At 51.6% G+C, this 14782-nt stretch overlaps 2 protein-coding genes and 1 non-coding gene across 3 annotated transcripts; 2 read left to right on the forward strand and 1 right to left on the reverse strand.

The window, feature by feature from the left end:
• Positions 1-4186: 4186 nt before the first annotated feature.
• NCU07847 (hypothetical protein) lies at positions 4187-4489 on the reverse strand (the record flags this gene model as incomplete). The annotated part of the gene is made up of 2 exons (XM_958015.1): positions 4187-4233; positions 4288-4489. The coding sequence occupies 2 exons, from the start codon at positions 4487-4489 to the stop codon at positions 4187-4189; spliced, it is 249 nt and encodes an 82-aa protein (XP_963108.1).
• Positions 4490-6170: 1681 nt separating this feature from the next.
• On the forward strand, positions 6171-7316 carry NCU07848 (hypothetical protein; the record flags this gene model as incomplete). Its single annotated transcript, XM_958016.2, has 3 exons — positions 6171-6716; positions 6795-7031; positions 7146-7316. Exons 1-3 carry the CDS (start codon positions 6594-6596, stop codon positions 7314-7316), a joined length of 531 nt encoding a protein of 176 aa, XP_963109.1. The 5' UTR covers positions 6171-6593.
• Positions 7317-8001: 685 nt separating this feature from the next.
• Positions 8002-8730, forward strand: NCU14107. Its single transcript, XR_897845.1, has 2 exons — positions 8002-8211; positions 8281-8730. It is a non-coding gene; the product is annotated as a ncrg149 (non-coding RNA).
• The last annotated feature ends 6052 nt before the right edge of the window (positions 8731-14782 follow it).

The following is a 14782-nucleotide window of genomic DNA, read 5'->3' on the forward strand; positions in this document are numbered from 1 at the left end:
GCGGACATATATGGAAACAGACGTAAACACTATCACCCCAACTACCGCTGTTTCTTTGTTATCGTCGCGTAGAAACAGCCCGCCGGCGTAATATGTAACGAGGAATCCAGCGCGGGGGTTCTGTTACCGTTCCGTTCGCAGAGGGGGTGAGGACAAGCGGAGTCACGGCGATGACCCCGGTCCAGGACCCCGACGATGTGCTGGTGTTGATAATGTGGATGATGCCCAATGGGCCGAGGCACTCCAGCGACAAGCGGCTAGCCCCCGCAGCAGATCGCTTCGAGGCCCGCCCGTATGGTCTGACTAGAGGTGAAACCAATGACATTGCTGCAGTTTGAAATCGAGGCAGACCGCAAACAAAACGAACAAGAGACAGGGCTCTGCCTCGAAACAAAGGAAACATTGATTGCCCGGCGTCGGAGCTTAGGCAACGCGGAGCCTGAGACATCAGACAGCTCTGGAATCAATCTTTGGACCGCACAACATGGTCTAGAGTTGCCAGTGTCGCCCACCCCAACTTTGTGCTGGCGACGATCCAAAATTCAGGGCTTCAACGCTATGTCTGGTGTGCTTCCACACTACAATGGCTTCTTCACCTTCCTGCTTCCTCCCTGGTGCCGCATGGACGCTCGGCCCTGTCAACCCAACCACCAGCACAGCCCTGCGGACGGCAAGTTTGGGGAATTCAATGTCCGCAGGAGGCATGGGAGCTGCTCATCACGCCCATACATACTGCCATGCACCAGTGTAGGAAGGGATGACCCAGGAGAAAAAAGATGGGCTACAATGATCAGCGCCGAAGCGTGACACGCGCTTCTCACTCGTGCCGCTATTCTGCTCACACATTCTCACTCTCCCCACCCATCACAATCCAATCGCCTCGAGCGGCGAGCCTTTTATTGCCCATTCAATACCGTGTAGCCGTCGGGTTGGGGGTGCCAGCCCCCCTTCCCCCCTTTATTTTCTTCCTCAACCTCCCGCTTTGCCCTAATTTGCTTGATACAATTTCATGCCAGTGCTAACCTGCCTAAACAGGACTCTTTGTCAATCAAGCTGAAGCCGCACGGATGGACAATAAGGCCCTCTTGCCCATGGCTTGAGCCTGCAAAGTTCGGGGGCCGCAATGAGGGTTACAAGTCATTCATGTGGCGAATGGAAAGCTGACGGTTCATGAGAGCACCCGCGAGCACCTTATCCTCTTGTAAAGGTGTCTCGTAAACCTCCGCGAGATTATCCAAAACAAATTCGTTATTGGAGGCATGCCAATGACTAGCGCCTGGCCCTATGATTTCCGGTGGTTAGCGTAGCGCCTTTCAGGAGACAACGAAGCGGGACGGAGCTTCAAGATCGAGAGGATTTATCCCCACCGGACCGGTTCCCCGTCTGCTGTATGGAGACGGCGCCCGGCGCCGTAGCTTGATCAATAGCGGAGACTGCGTAAGTCACTCCAAACGACTCCGCACCACCACAGATCATGATGCCGGTCCGGAAGGATACCCGTCCTTGCCTTTGCCGACAGAGAAAGCGGGCACATTTGCGAGTTAGAGCGAGAGAGATACCTAAACATTAAAGTGCGTGCCGGACAACCGGATAATGATAGAAGAGAAGGCCGGTGTAGATATGTCAAGGAACTGGTGTATACGACACTGGATTGTAACTTCGACGAAGATATTACATTGTGCGTCGCGCTTTTTTCTAGCACGTTTAAAACGTAACGCGAGGAATTGACAATGGTCTAAACTTCCACATCTATCAAAGACTGTTAGTTCGAATTATTCCATGTACACTCAAAAGAACGTTCGTCCAAACGCAGGCAACCTAAGCCAGCCGCATAACCAAAGGCCCACCACTCATAAGTACGAAATACAGATTGCAGCCAACCGAAACGACCCGAATGACTGCACCATTGAACGTGGAGGCTGTACCATTGGAGGTCAGATCGCAATTATAAAAGATAGGCGACCCGGCCTATTGGGACCGCACTATAGTCTGGTGTCTTTGCGTGATGAATGTATGGGGTTCTTGTGAGAAAATCTCGGATGCACTACTTCTTTAAGGCTAGTTGACCGGTTTCCAACCCCATGGAACTTGGGAAGGGCGTTGCGCCGCGGCCGTGCCGCTATGGAACTGGCCGAATATTGAACCTTTTTCGCGCGCGCGCGTGTGTGTAACGTGAGATGGGGAGTGTCTCATTGCTCGCACTCTCATGACTACCTCTAGAGGTAGGTAGCCACCTCAGGGTACCGAAGCTTGAGAATGAGCACAATACCTTTCGGACACCAGTCAGTGCAACCAGAGTAGATATATGTATTCGTCCCCAGCCTTAGAACAAGACACTGCGGACTCTTGGACTATGCTACGGAAGGCGGATTACCATTTTCATTAACTTATTCTCACTGCTCGTTAACGCAGTGGATTGTGCAACCTGCTTCTACCCATACCAACGTCAAAGGCCTTCGACGTCTGTCTGTCTCATAGCGGGGAGCGCCAACCGAACGAGTCTCGGCTGGAAGGTCGCATGGAAGGGTCCAGGGTTCAGGCGGGAGGGAAGAAATAGCGCCAGTTGCACAACTTTTCCCCCTTTTACTAGCATTGTTACACGAAGATGGGTTTGCCACGTGTAATACGTACCCTTTTGGTCTTTCGAGTCAAAGTCAGGGATATTTTGCAGCTTCCGGAGACGTCAATCCGCATGGCTGTATTGCTGGCCGCCGACGACATCAACATTTGGGGAGTGCATATCCGGAAGACAAGATAAGACGTACCTTTTGAACTTACCAGCAGAACTCCACACGCCCAAGCAAACCCTAAGTTCTAACTTCTTCTCTTCCGGCCGCTGCATTCAACTTCACCACAACCCAGTATAGAGCTTTACACCCAAAAAGCCGGCTACTGGGCGCGCTGCGTTTATTAGTTCATCCAACATTTCGTTGCAATTCCTCTTCGTAAAGTTATAAAGAAGCATTAATAAAGGAGTGACTTTGTGACTTGGCGCCAAGAGTGATGGCTTGGTTACTAAGGCGTAAACGGTACGTCTCATCTTGTCTTCCGGATACTCAATACCAACATTTGGCGCCGAGCGCGCCGGCGGCAGTCGCGGTCTCTGGCCTGATAAATCAAGCATTGTATCCGTTACCGCTGGCACAAAACCGTTCAGGAATACAAAACGCGTTGTCAAATCAATCCAAGGCAGCATCAAATGTCAAGAATGAATTTTCCCTTTCGTGCTTCCACTCCCTACTACAAAGGTTGTCTTGTCCATTGTCGTGGGAAATTCGTTAACCCGTAGCATTGTGTGTACACCATCCTCTTTGCCAACAACTCCCGAGCTTTCGGCCCGCCTAGATGCACCCAGATATTCAGATACATCAATCCGTCCGCATTTATGCCGATTCTGCGTGTCGCTTCCATTCCTCAGTTTTGAGACACACAAAATGTTCTTTGGATTCTACACCAAACATGTCATGATCTTGAACTGATTCTCAGTTTCCTATCCGATGGATACCAATTTAGTTGGTGACCCAATATCATCGAGCGCGCCTGGGATTGACGTTGAAGTTCGAACTGTCGTTGATCAATAGTGTAGTCAGGTCGGGTACCTCCACAAAGGGGGGGGGGGGGGGGGGGGGCCACTTTGTTTTGCTCCGATGTGGGACAGGCTCCCAATCCCGTCCAGCAATTGGAACACGCTCTTTTCCTTGGCAGTTGGTATTTCATCCGGAAAGACAGGCATCTTGCGAACATCCCTTGGCATGTTGCATTGCCTATCATTTTTGCCGTCACGGGGCTCACCTTTGGCATCCACAGTCGACGGGCGTATCTATACATGCATACAGTATGTCCGCTACATACATACCAGGCAAGAGAATTGAAAACAGCGAATGTGACCAACATTTCGATTCACCGACAGGCAGCTCACTTTTTCAATTTTTTTTTTCTTTATCCCTTTTGATATCGCGAGGCCACTAACTGCGATTGGCAGTGCTTGCAAGGATCACCCGATTTGTGTATGTATCCGGTTCCCCTTACCGAACTGACGGTACCAACAAGAAACTGGGGGTGGCAGGCCGCTACCAGAGAAAAAGGACGTTTTAAGCTTTTGTGCCCTTTGTTTTACCTTTGTTTTTAGTCTGTGTTTTCTTCGGCACTAAGCTAGTACGAACGTATGGCCGCTCACTGTTCCTGACTAGCGCGACACCAATTTCTCGGGGCCGCCCGCGCTGGGTCGGCTCGCTAAAAGGTAAGGTATGTAGTGGTAACTTACAAGACGTATCAGGTACTACGTACCTGTCACCATGAGGTACACCTCCACACCCGTGAGCTTGTGTATGCCCGAATTGCCGGCGCCAAGCTGAAAGTTTTGTATTGTCTCGAAACACCAAAAGCCAACCTTCTTTGCCCAAAAACTCCAAAAAGCCAATCCGGAGTAGCGGTCATAAGTCGGCATTGGATCATTGCGGATGCCGGAAAGTCTTCCCTTCCTGACCATTTCGCATGATGACGATGACCATGGACAAACTGCCAGGGCCTTTTCCATTCCCATTCCAGGTTTGACGTGTTTTGCACTACCTATCACTTGGATCGTGTACACTACTTTTCAGTGGCGTGTAGGCATGCTTGAGGCACGCGCCAAAACAGGTACCTACCCTAGTGACACGATGCCCGCTAGTGAGTGGCTGCACTGGTGCCCGTCGATACTTCAATACCTACCCCAGAATATTCCTTCCTTCCGTGTCGGAAAGTGGGCTAGCGAGAAAGCCAAACTACACCTACATGATGCTTTTGGCTGTCGCCTTCCACTTGTCACCGAGGCTGTCTGCAACGAACAGAAAGCCGTCCGTCGGGAATGGCAATGTCAGCCCATCCCAGTTCACCGTTCCGTAAAGTCAGCCATCCAGTGAAATCTGGGTGAATGTGTGGCTGCCGTGCTGCCGTCATGGCTTTGTTTGCGTTGCCACCGACAGCCCCCAAGCTCTCTGTCTCGAAACAGCAATTCTTGGCGACATTGAACATCATCCAATGTTTCCTTGGATCAGTGGAAGAGTGGCAGGTGGTGTGGAAAACAAAAGTCCGGACACGCTTATACCAAATCAGACCCAGCGAGTGTCCGGACCTTTTTTTCACACCACCTGAGTGGATTTGATCGGTGCGCCAAGGCTCCAAGCAAGAGATGTGCTTGTCGCGACAAGAGAATGCATATCGCGGTCTACGCGGTGAGTTCTTTTGTAGTAAAAGCAACGCAACAATAAAAGAACATGGCTGGGGAGACGTTGAAACATGGAAGCAAAAGCGAAGCGGTGTGGGCAGTTCAAGCAGGTACAACCCAACTGGTGAAGGACGGCTTCAATGCTCAGCTGATGTCGCCGAGCGTTGAAAACTCGTCCCGTTTGGATTTCAGCCCTCCAGTCAGCAGTGCATATCGAAAAAGATGACCGAATTCCAATGGTCAGTCAACTCGCTCTCTCCGTGTGCGCTGAAAGCATCAGCTCAGAATGTTACAAGTTGTTTTTCCCCGGTAGACTTGCGTAGGAAACCCGACAACCAGCACCTTTCAGATATGTTCATTGGGTAATGTACGGCCTCGAACCACTCCGTTTCGTCTTCTACCGACAGTAGGTAGAGACAATGTTCATCATCGACCTGTTGTCGCGCCACCATGAACTTGGCTAGAGGACGCAAGAATTGGTGGAAGTAAACGTAAGTAGAGGCACTAGGAGTATAATCTGACTGCTTTGATATAATTTTTTTCTCACCAACCTCCTTGGCCTGGATGATGGTGGAGGATGATTTCTCTTGTGGGTGATAAGCGTGGAGGCGGCATGGAAGCATAACCAACTGAGACGAGGGTAACGCTGTGATGACAACGGTTGGGGGAAGAAAGGAGTTTACGATCCAATCAATCAGCCTGGACTAGCGCAGACAAAGCGGCCTTGCCCCCTTTGGTCAAGTGTGAGCCGGGGATTGGTGAGCCATCGCATCCATTGCTTGATAGGCCTTGCTTCTTCGGGTATGGTTTACTGCTTGTGCATCTCCCATGCTTCTGTTGGGTTGCTGCTAACCAAACTGCAAGAGGCTCTGTTGATAGCTTCAACTGAACCCACCGTAACACGTAGGTCGCTACATACTACATACGTTCAACCGCCTCATCCTGTTGGGGGCCGTTCAGCGCTCGCGCCGTTTGCACTAGGCTTTAGCCGCATTATATTTCCTTTGAAACACAGAGGATAGAACGCTGAAGGTGCGTGAAACCGCGCTGACGGTGACGTAGTTCAGTACAACCTCAGAGTAAAGCTGCAGCTACGCGAATGCACGTGATGGCAGCGTTGTTGAACCCTTCTTTTTAGTTGTAGCTGACTCGCACGTCTCCTCCCGTCGAAACTTCCATCGGAGGAGTCTGACTAAGATACTTGGTATGCAGATGGTTTTCGCGACCCTCTCTACAATTTCTCCTATCCCCATCATGGCGGCGTGTAGGGGAAGACACAGCTGAAGGTGCAATCAATGAAGCAACAGCGAGTTGGCCTGATAGGGAGCGCCCGTCGCTCACCGGACTCCACCGTACCGCGATCTCGGCTTGGAACCCTACCGCCAAGATGAACAATGACCGTATTCGTATGAAGGTGATGCACCATGCCAGTGCGCATTTGCATTGCCATCCAGATTGTGTAGCCCCTGGAAACTATTCGGCCAGTGGATGCCCTGTCACTGCCTACTATGTATGTCCCGGAGAGAATATCGAAGCCCGGTCGCTGTTGACTTGTTGTTGCTTAAATGCTTTGTTTTGTGTGTGACAGAGTTTTTCTGTTCGTGCAGGTTGCCATCGACGCCATCTATCGAATGTCATTGTTGGCTGGCAAGGATGGCAACTCGGCTACCGGCTCTGGCTTCTTTGCCCACTTGCCCGAAAGAAAAAAAAAAATTCCTTCGCTTTGAGCCAACCAACACACAGCAGAAGCTGGCGGCCATATTTCCGCGCTGAAGGCACCCAATCCTATTTGACGGAGGCAACACAGCATACTATGGTGAGATGGGTAAGTTAAACCCGTGGATCAGGTCGTCGACCACACAGTGCTCACGAAGCTCTGGCTGTGGTGGTCCGTGCAAGATACCTGACAAGGGGGTTTTACTTTTGCTCGCAACCGCAGTATGGCCTCGAGTGGTCGAGTGGCATGGCCGGATTGCAAGGGATTGACGGCGGCCAGCGAGGGCCAGCGAACGATGGTCGGTTACGTAGCAGGGGTTCGCGCAAATCTGGAGACGAGACCCATGGAAGGCCAAGGGGGGGCGGGAAGTCGTTGTCAGTCGCTCGCTGGTGATCACGGTGTGCAGCCTTCACGGTGCCGCGCCGATGCAGCTCGGTGCAGTATGGTGCAGTATGGTGCAGTGAGTGAGTGAGTGACAGACTGACAGATGGGCCACGCCTCTGCCTCTTTGTGAACTCGTTGCGGTCTGTTTTCTCTCGTCCCCGCCAAACGTCGTCAAACACCGTCGACTTCGAACGTCGTTGAAGTGTTATCGGCGACGAAGGCGGAGACGTGAAGTCAGCAGCGTAGCAACGATGCCACCTTGAGATGCCATACTGGGAAGTCTTTTGCTTGACGCTGCCTTCCTTCCATTTTGATCTGGCATGATCTGGTGAAGATGTCCTTTGCTGGTCAATAGCTCCATGTAACGAGGTAACAGGTTACCTGGTATCTTACAGATACGGAAGCTTGAGCATCGAACGGTGCAGTCATGGGTAAATTACAGAAAGCACTGTGTGCTCAATTGGCCCATCGCTGTGTAAGTTACGACGGGCGCAAAGGTGCAGCTCTACACACTGTGCGGTACAGCACCGCGTGGATCCGTCAAGTCATTAGTCTCCGGGCTTGCAGCTTCGTTGGGTTACTTGGGCGACTTGGGAATTAGTTGGCCGTGCATTTATACCAGGACCAGGCACCTAATTTCAACCTCAGACGATGAATGAATTGCGGTTTTCTGGCCGACGGCATCATCATCCACGTCTTTTCCTTATCTCTGCTGGCCATCACTGGCAGGTGGTCCCCCTTCACCGCTGGCGTGACTCGGGGGTTACCTTGCGGCTCGATTTCCCATTGCAGGTGGGTGAGTGAACGCTTCTTTCTCCTCACCAGAACACACACCACTGCCGATTTTGCCATGAGCGTCCAGGCGGGGGATCGCCCCGTCGGCTGCTCCTTGTTGGGACGAAGGGTTAGTTAGATTCCCAAGGCTGTTTAACATTCAGACTACACCCTACTGACTATGAGTGTCGTGTACCAGGAATTCTTTGGGCCACGTTCACACTATGTAGAGCCAAGGTTGGTAGTTAACGCCCAAGTGCCAGCCGCGATCCATCCGCGTGAACATGTCCCTGAGCTACCTCTTCGTCTTCCATTCCGCGATTGAGTGCTTCAATTGGCCAGCTTCCGATTCGCATTGACCTGTCTCTGACAGAGGATAGAGCTGGATGGCCTCTAGAACGGCGGGAGAAGCCCTCGCATATCTATGTGTACCACTCGTCATCTGACCAAGTCTACACTAGACTTGGGTTCTGAGATCTCAGATCAGCTCACATTGTGGCTCCTCTGGTAGCCAAGTTGCAAGTGCGTGCTCAGCCGTGTCATCACAGAAATTCAGAACAGTCAGAGCGAAAGTGATGGATTTTGGGCGAGGTCAGGATGCATTTGGACGTGATCTGCTGATCAAGGGTTCCCCCATCGACGATGTACACGTTAGCTAACAAGATCCATGAGGCCACCATGATAGCGGCACCATACCGATGCCGAGCCTTCTACACTAGCTACGTGGGCGAGATATGCCGTGGCTCTCACCATGACCCTTTCAAGCCAAGTCTCCCACATTCCGCCGAGTCTCATGGATCGCCTCTTGTTGCGCCTTTCCCCACCCCCACACGCTAACCAGTCAAGCCAGAGCCATTGTCGGGAGCTCCACAAGACGTTCCTCTCGCTGGACTCGAGATTTCTTCCTGGTCCCCAATTCGGACCCTTTCTCGTGGGTTTTGATTACGCACCAAAACATCTTCGCTCTGCCTTCTCCTTCCTAAACCATGTACTCACTGCCCGCACAGTACCAAATTCAGCCTGATTCACCCTATCATAACAATTTGTGTCATTTCCCCTATCCTATCTTTCTCAACGCTGACTTGTCCGTTGCAGGCTAGCGGTGTGAACTGGTGGTCGACAAATGTTTGTAGATACAAACCTGAGATCGCAATGTCCGGTACATACATACATACATACATACGACGACAATTAAAGCCTACCGGAGATCGAGGTCCACTGAAAGTCGTCTTGCTACTGTCGGGTGGTGAACGGTGAGATCCAAAGGTGTGAAGCCATTCCTGGCTGATGGCAGGGCTTAGTCGGCTCCTGATCGTCCCCTAGGGCCCCTAACTCTGCGCAGTTAACGCAGTAGCATTAAGAATCTGTAGGGTCTTCTTATCCCCAGAGCCGCGTCGTGCCAGCAGAGTGGTTGCACTAAGGATAGCGTAGCATAGCGTTGAGCTTGAGGCTGTTGACCAAGGACCTTCTCGCTCCTTAGCCCAAAGAATTGCCGACGCTGCCTGCCTGCAGTTCTCTCTCTTTCCACCCAGGCGCGCCAGGCAAAAGGGCCTTGCATGTTTCATCCTCTCCGCTGAGTTGTTTACACAGTTCACACTTGTTGGCCTGTCCCCACCGTTTGGAGATTACCCAAATGGCGAGCTCGTAACGCTGGTACGTACCGTACGCATGTATTTTTCTGATACAGATGCTCACATTGTAGTGTACATGGTGCATTCGAGGCAGGTAACTTGTGTCGACTGCATGATCGCTCCGCAACACTAGACCTCGTTGGACATCGCATGCATGTGGCATGCCCAAAGATCAAGGACGGCGCTTGCACCACAATCGGTCAAGACTGTCCGGGCCACTGATGCAAGCACCGCGAGACGACATCCCGTTCAGGCATTTACGAACCAATACTACGGCGTCTGCTTACCGCATCTGTCGACAAGGAAAACAAGAAAAAAAAAGGCCTTTTACAACAAAGGAGTGTCCATCAAGGCGCGGGTCCATAACGGCCTTTCTTAACCACCCGAAACAATGATGCTGTTAGTCACGGAGATCAAATTTGGCAAGTGGACTCCAACTCCCTTTCTCACCTCGCTCAAGACCACAACAGAAACATAGCGGACGGGGATGGCCTTGGTTGTGTGGACGTGTTCGTTTTACAGAAGAGAGTTGAACCGAGAGTTAGTTCAACGGATAGGCTCTCTTTAGCCTGCCTCCGCTTTGAAGCCCCATGCGCTAAGCTTCCGAGCCCGCAAGTGTGCGGGCTTGGGAAAGAGGCTGAGAGGAGAACAGAGGGGAGGGGGGCTACGTGGAGCCCCAAGGAGGATATCGCTAGCCAAGACGGGGGTCACAAATGGTGTGCACATAAGAAGCAGGGACCTTCCCTGTTTATTATGTTCAGTCGACTCTTGCTCCCTGGACCAACTCCGCTGAAACTCCGTTCACTGCGGATGCCGAGACACACAATGGGTTCCCGCCCGGGGCCTCTCCTCCTCCTCACTTTGAAGATGGTCAGCCGCTGACGGGTGGACGGTAACGATAGGCCGAGTTCTTTAGGTCAGTGCCCGCTCAACACTGACAAAAAAAAAAAATCTCCACTAGGGGGGTCGTTACGGCGGCACTTCCTAGTCTCCGCCAAGATTGCGTGCTGGACACAGACACAAGCCCTTTCATTACTCGATGGATATGGTTGAGGGTCATTTGGGCCCGTTGACGGGAGATGCCGCGTCCTGGTTCTCGTATCGCCGGGCCGATGACCACCGAGATCATCATGGCCGCCGAGATTTGTGTTGTGAAATCGGACCGTAAAGATGGGACGGGATAGCGTCCGACTACACTACGAACGACTAGCAACCCATATAGAGTGAGAAAAGGGGTCCTTACTCCTTTTCCCCAACATTCAGGGCCTCTTGTCTTACATTGTACATCACTGGCGGCTTTTCTGTCTCACGCTTGGCTCTTGGGCAGCAAGACGCGGTCACGGTCGAACGCGATCATGTGTGGGCTTTTCGAGGCTGATCGCACGCAGGGTATAAGAGAGGGAGGGGGGGGCTGGTCTAGGCTGCACTGCTGCTTGACAGCTAGGTATATCGATAGCCGCTGCCTGCTGCTATGTACATACAGTACTAGAGACTGCATGGTACACCTTTGGGTCACTCAGTGGAATGGGATTCGGCGATGATACCTCATGGATAACATCTCTTCCGCCCCCGGGGGCCGGGGACAGGGACCGGGGCCCGCCTTAAACCCGCGATGGGCGGTTTTATTCTGTCCACACAGAGGACCTGGTTGTACCGCTGGATGCCGCGCCTCGCTGTAATCAGATCCCCTTGGTATGTAACCAACCCCCTCTATATGTCCTTTGAATGTAGTGTGCTATCGAAAACGCATGGATACAGGCTATCATGTACAACACAGCACCACAATATCACCTTAGCAAGTGCTCTCTAGCCTCTTGTCGCAGGTTGTCTCGTCGCTAGTACTCCCACTCTCGCGTGGTCTCGTGGTCCTCGTGATGGGAGCAAGCATAAGCCGTAATCCGATGGCTTGAAGTCATCGGCTGTGGTGGGTGATTACCAACCGATACCGGCGCTAGGCCGATCGATGTACGGGGAAGAGGAAACGGAGTGAAAGCCTGTGATTCTGGTTGTCAACACCAACCGGAATTATCGTTGATAGCGAAAGCCGCTTTCATTTCTCGTTGGAGAAGACTTGAATGGAAACAGGCTTGGCAGTTCTTTTTCAGTCCATATCCGGATGATGAAGTGTGGAGGCTGAACTTGAAAAAGTTGCGAGATGGCTATTGCAGCTCCGCGGAGGAAGGAACCGGAATATACGGGGGGAAAACCAACTTTAGTACATGGCAGCAACGTTACGACTGTGGCATCGTTGCTTCTTGTACCTTCCTCCATATATCGTACGCATCAGTCTAGTGTAGTAGTTTCCCCATTACAGGTGAGGCTCTGTCCATGAACTAACTTTGGGCTGGCGCCAGCTACAACCACAAATTCCAACTTTCCAGTCGCAATTCCCGACGGCCTCGGAATACAAACCGTGAAGCTGGTGAATGGTACTATCGATGTGTTATTGGACTGTGCTGAGGGGATCCCCGTCGGACACATATACTATGTACACACAGACATACGTGTCAAAACAGTGGCTGGAACAGCGAGCGGTCAGCAGACCAAGCAGACAAGTCAGACTACAGACCGCTCGCTGAACACCAACAGGCCAACTCAGCTCACCTTCTCCCGACTTGGTTATTGACGTGGAATCACGCAGGATAGAACAACCGAAGGGTGACCTCAAGTGAAATATCGAAATACTTGGGGAACAGGGAGGAGGCGCGTTTCAGGAGGACGAGTCTCCGGAGGGCGCCAGCGATGCAATCAATGTCCATTCGTCGCAATTGCACTTTCGAGCGAGGTCGTGCAATTGGTGATCAGTCGAATGAGAATCGCAACTCTTCCGTGTGGAAGGTCTGCTTGTACCCATCGGTGAGTCCGCCGGCGGTCAGAAAACACCCCAACCGCGGAGATGCGAGTCGAAATCATATAGGTACCTCTATCTATCGGTGTTCGACTTGGATTATCAGCTCGTTTCTGCATGGTAAGTGGAAGTTTCTTTTGGATACACAGTACAATCATCTTCAGTTTCATTTCCTGTAAGTACTCAGGTCACTATAGACTCAGTTGTCGGCACTGAGGTGGTGAGTGAAAAGTGCATGAGTCAGAGCACCCGGTCTGAGGATCCTTGCTGGTAAACTCAGGTCGGTCTTGAAGCTGGCTGGACTTTGATGACGGAGTTGTCTCCGACGTGCCATGCTATCAAGAAGCTGTCCACGATGTGGACTGACTGGTTACGAATGAGATTGGCTTGTCGGTAGATTTCCAGCGAGTTCGTATGGGAAGGCATTCATGAGTGTCCCAAGCTGCTTCGCATAATTACCTACCTATCTACAAGCACATCTTGTCACAACCTCAGCCAGCAAAGATGCTGTTCGATATGGCAGACTTGAGTAAGTTGAGATCATGTTGAAAAACGACCAAGTGCTTGTTATCAGTACCTTGGTGTTTTCCTCTCTCGCAACTGAATGTTGTATGGTGTATCGCTCTGTCATTTCCAGTCATTCGCTACATCTCAGTAGCTTATATAGTCACGGTGTAGCAATGTGGCTACGATTCTTCTACTCAATTGAGTCTTGAGGTTAGCAACCCACTGCAGTTGGCATGGCATTACCTTCCACTTTACAAATCAATGAACTTTGTGGTCCCAACCGCAGTGCAGTGCCATATACATCAGAGCATTGCAGTGGATGAAGTTGCAGTGCAGGCTAAGGCGTCAGTCAGTAGAGGTACGGAACTAAGCTTGTAGACTTAAAAGGCTATCGTACTACCTAGACTTGATTATCTGCTCACTTGTCAGTGCATTGGTGATTTTCTACAAGTCCGTTGAATACCGTAGTCTATCTGTCCCTCGCTCATACCTACGGCAAGTACCTCTACTTACCGTAACGGGGTTGTGCCCTCAGTTAGCGCCGCAAGGGAATGTTCAATAAATCGACCGCTGGTCTTTGGTCGTCACTACCACTCGTGTGTTCAAGTTGCCTGTGATGAGCTGCAGTTCCGTGCGCCTTCCTTACATCGCGGCACTCAGGCAGTCCTTCCCACTCACACGAGCCGTACCTTCCTCTGTCAGAGTCACTGCTCACCCTGAGCTCCAGCACGAGAGCATCGTCACTTCCTTCCCTCACGGACGCCCCTCCCTCCTCCCTAGTTCCTTCTGGTACAGTCGTCTAGAGGTACCGTACACTAAGTAGGTAGTACCTCTATGCACTAAGGGCAAAGGAATAATTGTCATGCAGAAGTACCCAGCTCTTGTAACTGTTAGTGGGCCTAGGTTTGTATATGGAAAAGTCGATCGCTCTACTACCCCCTCTAACAGAATCGGTGAAATGGTACATTCGGCGGGCGGGTGCAGCGTTGCGAGGATCAAACCCGAACTCGCTCCACGAAAGTGCATTGTGTGAGCTGCAGTGCTGGCGAGACAGCAACCACGATGTTCGTCTGTACGAGGCTGGACGGAGTGAACAGATCAGCACTGGCATGTTGTAGAGCGAACATGCCTCTAAATATCTGTACTCATTGACCAAGAAGCCGTACTACAGACTGCAGTGACTTACTCAAACCACGGAACTGAAACTGATTTGGAAAAAAAAATGCAGTGCAGTGCGGCACCTCAAGCATTGATGGACTTTCCGGGCTGAGCTAGGGCGGCGTCTCGCAGTCAATGAACTTCAACACTTGAGTAGGTAGTGTTTCAGTCTTGTCAACGACCTTCGACGACTTCCTTCGCCGGCGATAGTACTCCTCTCTTACGCCCGGTGAGTTATTTGCCCCAACCGACTTGTGCAGCGGCCTGCTAAGGTTGGCGAGAAGTGGAAGGCAAAGACAACACATAACTCAGCAAATCAGGAGAGGGCTTTTCTCCAGAAGCTTGCTAGAGGGGCCGGGTAGTAGAGCGATGGATTTTGCCAGTGCTGAGCTTCGACTTACTAACAAAGGTGCCTAAGTTCCTCGATACCGCTGGCTCGTTTACGACTTACTCGTTTCGTCGTGGGTGTTCCGGTTACAATGGCGATTTGTTGGGGAGTGATGGTGATGTCAATATTTTGCCTGGGACGGGGCGGTGGTGGGTGAGGAAGGAACACT

The sequence above is a fragment of the Neurospora crassa genome, linkage group III, assembly GCF_000182925.2.
Source record: "Neurospora crassa OR74A linkage group III, whole genome shotgun sequence".
Classification (NCBI taxonomy): domain Eukaryota; kingdom Fungi; phylum Ascomycota; class Sordariomycetes; order Sordariales; family Sordariaceae; genus Neurospora; species Neurospora crassa.